The sequence below is a fragment of the Apostichopus japonicus genome, chromosome 1 (assembly GCF_037975245.1).
Source record: "Apostichopus japonicus isolate 1M-3 chromosome 1, ASM3797524v1, whole genome shotgun sequence".
NCBI lineage: Eukaryota > Metazoa > Echinodermata > Holothuroidea > Aspidochirotida > Stichopodidae > Apostichopus > Apostichopus japonicus.
Genome location: NC_092561.1, coordinates 21,227,741 through 21,236,163, shown reverse-complemented (window position 1 = coordinate 21,236,163; position 8,423 = coordinate 21,227,741). Strand labels below are relative to the sequence as shown.

The 8,423-nt window shown below is 40.4% G+C and overlaps 2 protein-coding genes across 25 annotated transcripts in view; one reads left to right on the top strand and one right to left on the bottom strand.

The window, feature by feature from the left end:
• LOC139971434 (uncharacterized) overlaps nucleotides 1–8,423 on the top strand; it is a 48,003-nt gene that overhangs the window by 36,782 nt on the left and 2,798 nt on the right. For 11 of the 24 annotated variants that reach the window (XM_071977939.1, XM_071977997.1, XM_071977990.1 and 8 more), the window contains one exon: nucleotides 5,238–8,383. Coding sequence is in view for 11 of the 24 variants with exons in the window: in XM_071977917.1 (XP_071834018.1) it covers nucleotides 5,046–5,819 (774 nt within the window). In the remaining 13 variants the exon portion in view is untranslated. Of the gene's footprint in view, nucleotides 1–295; nucleotides 436–643; nucleotides 670–785; nucleotides 1,037–1,116; nucleotides 1,967–2,083; nucleotides 2,156–2,239; nucleotides 2,665–3,265; nucleotides 8,384–8,423 lie in introns of those variants that run through there. The other 13 variants (XM_071978016.1, XM_071978007.1, XM_071978044.1 and 10 more) reach the window with 12 other exon arrangements.
• The window catches only part of LOC139971426 (2-aminomuconic semialdehyde dehydrogenase-like), a 31,157-nt gene continuing 22,993 nt past the window's right edge, over nucleotides 260–8,423 (bottom strand). The window contains exon 9 of the mRNA XM_071977870.1: nucleotides 260–394. The gene's annotated coding sequence lies outside the window, so the exon portion shown is untranslated. The remainder of the gene's footprint in view (nucleotides 395–8,423) is intronic.

Sequence of the window (8,423 nt, the reverse complement as noted above, 5' to 3'; positions counted from 1 at the left end):
TTTAATTTCTTTTCAGGAAGTGCAAGGAGCCGAAAGGAAAAATTCAGTAAGTTTAAAGTTCATTATGAAAGAAGAAATTAGTGGATTTTAGAAGGAAGTCTATATATATGTTCTAATTTGATTAACATATTTTTTTCATTTGAAGTTACATTCATCAAGGATCTGAACAAAAGTGGTGCCCTAGAAGGCCTCATCAATGCCAAAATCAGTGAAGTAGATGGCCTCAATATACCCGAAGGAGCCATGGTCTTCCAGCCTCAGCTGATCCCAGCACTGGTGAATATCACAAGGAGGTATGGCACGGAACGGTCCACTGACCTCATCGAGGAAGGGACAGGAGTTTGGCTGTATTTAAACACCAGCAGCGGCGAACCGTGGAGCAGGCGTCTACTAACTGAAAGAAAGGCAGGGCTTCCTTAATAGAGATGTTCATCGGTGAGATCATTTCTGATTATATTTGCTATGATATCAGATGGTGAAAGATTATTAACTTTTAGATTACCCAATCACTTTATATGATTGTTCAATAATTAAGATGTAATGCATAAATTTCTGTGTGATGTAGCTTTGAAATGAAATAGGGCACTAGTGTTAGTATGGTCAACTTCTGAACAAGTAACTTTCTTACTCTTTATTTCCTTAGAGCAAAAGAGATGCAGTGAAGAAGAGGTGAGATGATTCTCCTTTGATTAGCATTTGTAATCTATAAAGTGGTTAATAAGTACAATGATATCTTCAATTTAGATCAGATGTTCTATCTTGATTTGCATTTTTGACTTACACAGAATCAATGGCTACTAGACAGCGATGACAGCAACCTGACGTCAGATGACGAGGGAGCCCTGGACCGGTACTATGACGAACTTTACAGTACTCCAGAGAGCTCTCCAAACACAGACGTAAGCAAATCTGCAATAGTAAAGTTAAGACGACAATTGACAATGATGTCGTCAGACTGTCGAACCATCTCATCCAGAAGCACATCATATCCACCAAGGAGTATCGACAGAAGATCCTTTAAACAGTCAAGAGCCATGTGAGTATATTTGTCTACAGGAAGAACTTGTGTAGTTACTGATTATTTATTACTAATACCGTCTTTTATTTTCTTCGCAGGAAGTGCAAGGAGCCCAAACGGCAGGAGGGCCAGCAGAGGCGGAGTTTCAGGGACTGCCCAGTCCCTGATTGCCCCTCTGTTTTGCTACCAAGGATCGACAAACACCTGCAACAAGTCCACAACTACAAGACATCATCAACGGAATACCATCAACTTCTGAGCGCAGCACCAGATTCGAAGGAGACAGAGGAAGGAGGAAAGAAGGAGGAGGAGGAAGAAGATTTTCTGGTCGAGATGGAGGATATACCAAAGGACATATTGGACATCTACGGTACAGAATCTTTACTTTTATACGATTGGAAATTAACAATGTATTCATTCGTGGACGCAGAGACTTAATCCTTCCATTCATTGTTATTCCAATAGAGCGATTCGCATAGTACGAAGCACAGAAGCACAGGGGACGGAGCAGTCCAAGAAGAATGCCCAGCAACATTGCCGACAGGTGCAGGCCATCAAGGAAAGACTTGGAATTTCAATAAGAAGTCTGATACTCCCAAGCAGTGTGCAGCGGTATGAACAACCCCTCACTAATAAAATTTTATCTATTGTGTTGTTACTGAAGGTAATGTATTCACTATCCACTGTACTTCTATTCATTTATGACTCTACAGGATCACAGAAGTGCTACAGTAAGAGAAGATAAGAAGCTGGCAAAGACCGTATCATCTTACCAGCTATCCCTTAAGAAATTCTCAAACTACCTGTCCATCTGTGTGGAAGCCAGCCGCAAAGTAGGAGTCAGCCCAACTTCTGCTGAGAGAACATTTCGGACCGCCGGGGACTTTGCTACAGCAATGAGGCCAGAAATATGTAAACGCCAGAAGTTCCTTGCATCAAAGATCCAGGGTAACCTTTCAAAACAGATTTCCTTTACCCCACCCCCCCCCAAAAAAACCCCAAATTTATGTACATGGACAGCCTTACTTTGTTTATAATAACTCGCTTCCTTTGCACTTTGTACAGACGTACTGATGCCAGCGGATCGAGTTGACGAAATGATGACCAGGTGTACCGAGGAAGCCATTGCAATTGCCCGTAAGTATCACATGACAGTTACCAAAAGAGTTCACCACCCAACACTAGCTCTTTAATGTCTCGACACTCTATTGTGCTTTTCAGGTGCTTTGGAATCCAATTCAGGTATCATCCCAGCGGAGAAGAGAAGAAAGTTCCGGAACATCCTGATGGCTCTCATGCTGCTGAACGGAGGACACCGTGGCTGTGTCATCACTGGTCTCACGCTGGGCGAGTTTCAAGCAGCCAAACAGAAAACCAACAAAAACTGGGTCATCGCTGTAGCCAACCACAAAAGGTCATCCACCTAGTCCTCTCACCCACCCTCTACCAGCTCTGCATCGTGTACCATCGTGAGACCCAGCGTGCTCCGTTCACCCAAAGCAGCCGATAGCCCGGTTTGGCCCTTCTTCCTGTCGCCCAGTGGGAATAAGGTGACCAAGCCGAGTTGGGATTTGCAGACACTAGGAAGACAATTCAGCATCGAGAAGTTCAACCCGATCAACGTGAGGAAGACTGTAGCAACCAGGGTAAGTAATTTGTGTTAACATATTGTTTTCTTATTGGTGGTTTGCTCTGTGGTGTGGCGGGCTATGAATCACACGCTAGTAGAAGCGTAGACAGATGTTTTGTTTTAAATGATTCGGTTTGTGGGGTTTGAAGACAGCCAAACTGGTTCAAATTGGTTGAGTGCCCATTTGCATGTCCTCATCTGCATATCAGGATGGCACTCAACCAATCACGAGTTGGGTAAGGGGCTAGCTATAAGTTTAGACCAATCAGGTTCAAGGGCAGAGCGTGTGCCGTGTACATCGCGTCGTAATTTGTTATTTTAGAATCGGGGTTTAAGTGTCTCCTAAAGATGTATCGGGGAGTTTAAGCCTACAGATGTATAATAGAGGGCTCTGTACTTTATATTTATGATCAGCATTTATGCCTGTGCATTTTAATTATCCCAAGTTATAGTTATATTCAGAGTTAATAAAAAGGAACTTATTATCAAATATCAACTTTTGGAGATTAAGACTTTCCTGTTCAAGCTCGGTTCAACGTTATTAGTGTAAGGCCCAGCTTACCGTTACCTGGAACTATCAAAATAAGCCTTACAATCCTTTGCTACTCTCTGTACAGCGACCACCTACTGACCAGCGGCCATTGGAATACTACGAGAATCCGAAAAGGGCGAGGGCCAGCTACTTCGAGGGCGATACAGAGGAGATCATGAAGACCTACAGGGACACACTAGCGAGGCTGGGAACTTCCAAAATAACCAGTAAAGAAGTAGTAAGTTTCAAACAAGTATCACTTTAAAGAGAACCCTGCGCAGCTATAAATTTCTAACTTTCTCTCCTTTCTACTTTCTAGGTTCGGAAGATGTACAACGACAACAGGACTCTACAGCAGTGGACGGTGCAGCAGCTGTACGACAAAGTCAGGAAGTCGCTGGATTAAAAGTAAGTTCAATTCTAATCATGCATGAATGCCCAATGTTATAAAGCATCCCACTGCCTCTGATTTGAAGCTACAAGGATCAATATACTAATTTAATCTGTCTTTTTTTTCTGTTCAGCCAACTTACACCACTGATGTGGAGGATGCACCTCCCATTGCTGCACCCCCCCCCCACTCTAGTCAGGGCCTTATTTCAGGACTCAGATGTATCTATGTACTGAGGATAACGATGTCCAGGGTAGCCGTACTCGTCATGATAGGAGTCTACTTGATATTCAGATCCATCTTCCCAGGATTCAATCAGTTCCTACAGAGTCTGGTATGATGTCATGTTTGTTAAATGTACGACAAGCTGAGGAAGCTCCTCCACAAGGAAGAGGACAATAAAATTCCATGTGGCCAAAAGTTCAAAAGCCCACAGAAGAGACAGGCCCTACACCTCTATCGAGAAACAATCAAAAAATCAAACAAAAAAAATTACCAAAATAAATGTAGTAAGAAAGATAGTATTATTATATTATTATAAAGCAATGCAGTCAGAGGAGATGGCATGTGCTACCACACATTAGACACATGGCCCACAGAGAAGAGACAGGCCCAGTCCAGTCATGGACTCACTTATTCCTGATATTCCTGCCTCACCAGTCAACAAAGACTTATCATTCTCCGAAGAAGAACACATACCGTGTGGGCAAAGAACTCCTACCAAAAGGAACGATAACAGGATCAAGCTGCAAGAGGATACCTACAAAGGTCAGAAGCCACGCTCATGCCAAATATAAAATATTCAAAGGCTTACTACTGATGAAGCTCCTCCTATAAAAGTTGAGAGCAGAAACCGGTCTAGTTGGTCATAAGAACCTACGCTAGTCTTTCCTACTATTAAAAGTACACTCAATTCACCTAATAGGTGCAATTATGTTTCACCATGAGGAGCATGCTATAAGCTCATGTTCTTCGGGCCCTCCCTTAAAAATACTTCAGGTTCTTGGCCACTACGTTGCGTTAGATAGTGTTAAACCGCCTACACCCCCATTTCATTTATTTTGTCTAGCTCTGTTCTTCGGAATATCGATACGTAGGTTTGCATACCACTGAGAATTCTTTCAAGAAATCTCTAACGTTAAAATTGGATGGAAAATATGTTGAATATTCCATCGTCTCACTAGAGCGAGACACAAAAACAAATTTTTAGTCGCCAAAGAACCTAAAAAATTACACCATAAGAGTGTGTGTGCGTCACCACGTTGTAGCCTATAATAAAAAGGCTTCTACAACAGAATTTGGGCCAATCACAGGCTGTCACTGTTTGACTTCACTGCCTTCCTCAGAACCCAACTCTATAACAAAAGAGCTACTCCCAAACCGATCAGCTGACCAAAATAACAATGGTTCACAGCTGCTCATTTACGTCCGTAAAGGCAAATAAAGGGTTTCCAACTGAACAACGTCCGTTAAAATGGACTTAAGTTCAAGGATTTTCTGTCGAAAGGCATATCCAGTCATGGACTCACTCATTCCTGAGATTCCTGCCTCACCAGTCAATAAAGACTCATCCTTCTCCTCAGAAGAAGAACACATACCGTGTGGGCAAAGAACTCCTACTAAAAGGAACGACAACAGGATCAAGCTGCAAGAGGATACCTACAAGGTCAAAAGCAACGCAGATATGTTGAAGGAGCTCCAGTCAAGGCTCATCAATCTCACTAAAGAGATATCCCGGATAGACGGCGATAAAAACACTACCTATCACCAACTCAAGGTTCAGAGAAACCCACCCAAACTCCGGGCGCAACTGAACCACTCGGAGGAGTTTACTGATTCCTGGAATCAAGTACTCCAACGAGCAGGCAGGAACCTCCGCAGAGTCTGGAATGACGAGTTATCCTGCCAAGCTAAAAGGCAACGGGACAGGTTTCTTGAAAAAAGATCTAGAGCAGAGTCAACACTGGAAGCTCCGGAGGGAGGCACACAGGCTTTTGAAGACCATCCTCCAGAAGTCAGCGAAAAGGGAGGAATCCAGAGTATCGTGCCGACCAAAGGCAAATCACAGAAAGCAACCTTACAAAAGGTAATAAGCGAAAACGGATCATCGACCGAAAAAATATCGGAATTTGTGGACTATTTCTTGCTTCCTATTGTATTAAAACAAAGCACCTATGTGAAAGACACAAATCACATTCTGCAAATTTTGGAAGCCACCCCGTTACCAAAAACAGTAGTATCGTCATGAATAGACTTGAAAACCAGATTTTACCGACAGATAACGAAGAATCAGCCGACTCTCAAGGTTCACACGAAGCTCTTTTAGATGCTCTTATAGCTGCACTATGATTCCATGAAAACTCGTGCACAGAAAATAGATGCATTTTAAGAACGAGACGCCCAGGCTGAACATAAAATATTCAAAGGCTACTACTGATGAAGCTCCTGCTACAAAGTTTGAGAGCAGAAACCGGTCTAGTTGGTCATAAGAACCTACACTAGTCTCTCCTACTATTAACAGTACACTCAATTCACCTAATAGGTGCAATTATGTTTCACCATGAGGAGCATGCTATAAGTTCATGTTCCTCGGGCCCTCCCTTAAAAATACTTCAGGTTCTTGGCGACTAGGTTACGTTAGATAGTGTAAAAACGCCTACACCCCCATTTCATTATTATAAGGCAATGCAGTCAGAGGAGACGGCATGTGCTGCCAAACATTTTTCAAATAAGTCTGTACCCATGCATGCAATGCGCCGATGTTATGCTTGTACCATAATAGCAGGAAATATTTACGTTGGTGTTTCCTCAATACTTAGAAATTCCTCCCCTTCAGAAATCCCTGCCAAATTGTTCTGACCTTGGGTATGTTTATGGCTTCTATACAATGTGATTACAAAAGACTTCACTTACCAGCAACTCCTTGACTGCACAATAGACAACTTAAAAGTAGGAACTGCAACATGAAGCCATGATAATCACCATGTATGTTCATAGTTCAACATTCCAGTATCATTGTACCATGGGACTGATTTACCATATGTCCCAGCCCTCTTACCTCTTATCCTTTATAGTAATTTACATAGTGGTACTAAAATGCTAAGCTCTGCAACATAGGGGTGCATGTATTCACAATTAGGAGCAACTTAGGTAGGACCTAACTTCATCTTTCTCATTAATGTTTAACACATGTGCAAAGTATCCCCTGAACATAGTACATACCATCATACCAAGTACATAACCACCATACCATAGTACAAACCAAGTACATACCATCATGAAGTAGAGATGTTACATAATTGTAGCAATTATTAGGGACAAACATTGTCCCTGTTCAATCATATCCATATTTGTTCAATTTATCTATAACAGTTCCAAGATGGACAGTTTAACTTGGCAAGTCCTGCTGTTGTAGGAAAGAAACATGAATTTCAACCTGCCATGTTAGCTTCCGCCCACTCATGAATATTTATAAGTAATATTTAGCCGGTGAAGTGTACAGGTATGGTCGACACTACTACAAGCTATAAGTTAGTAGTAACATATCATGTTTACAAGTATAATGGTGATTGCATAGGTTGTTGAGTCTTTAATATTTCATCAAAATTATAAATTATTAATAAACTCAATGATTTTATCATGATTGCAAACTTATACTCTGATGCAGAGAAGTCAGCATCTTTAACCTGGCATTGCCAGTCCCAGCATGTCTGAAACCAAATTGTAATTTACCAGCGATGTAAAATGTAGTCTGCAACCAATTGACGAACATTTTAATGAAACAATTTAATGAAAACAGTGTAAAACGTCAAGCTCTCTTAAAGTGTCAGTGTAATTAGTGGTCTTTGTTATAACTGGCACTGTAAATAGTTAATACTAATTTGAATACAATGGAAAAAGATAATTCCAAGGTTAATATTCATAAACTGGAATATAATGGAATGTTTTGATAAACTAGCATTGTACAACAAAGTGCTAGGCAAAATGAATGAGGGGTCTAAAAACAGAACCTAGTTAGTGTTTTGTAAATTCATTTCAAAAATTGCTGTATTTTAAGCACTTAATTTTCACCTTAATATCAGCGATATCTTCATTAAATAATTTGCCTGAGATCAGATATTAATACCCTTCCTTTTTTTAGGTTTATATCTTTTGCTCTGTCTGACTACCCAAACAACTTTCAAATACATAATTACCAAAAACATTCTGTAAACTAAACTCTATTTGCTGGTTGGTAGAAGTCTAAAGTTCCTATTGTGATAATATGAGCTTTGTTAATTCAGACAGGTTTATTTTGGGCGATTGGGCATATGAACATATTATCTACCTAGTTGACCTAGCTTTCATTAATCAACCTAAATTAAATCAAGTAATCATTCAATGATCAACTTATTTAAGAATCTACTTTTTGCAGCAATTACTTACAGTGCTTCAAACGAATGACAATGTACTATTTGTATTTGTATATTTGATAAGCCAACTCTCTCTCAAATTTTCATATCCGGAAGCCTTCCGAGTAGATTTCTGTATTGGACGAATTTTTGGTAGTTGTTAACTAATGTCATTACAAACAGACTAGACTAGAATTACATAATATGGTCTCATTTAAAAGGAAGGAAAGAGGCACTGTTGAACAAAGGCACAATCTATAAACCATACATTGGTATGGAGAATGTTCAATTTAAGGCAAGCCTCACACATGGAAGAAATTTAGATTTGCTGAATACAAAAATTGGACATCAGAGGTCCAATGCAATGATGATTTTTGTTTATACATATCTTTTTAGGATTTTAATCTCTTCTACTACATACTTTTGTTGCATATTTATTAACCGTTTCCTATGTGGATATG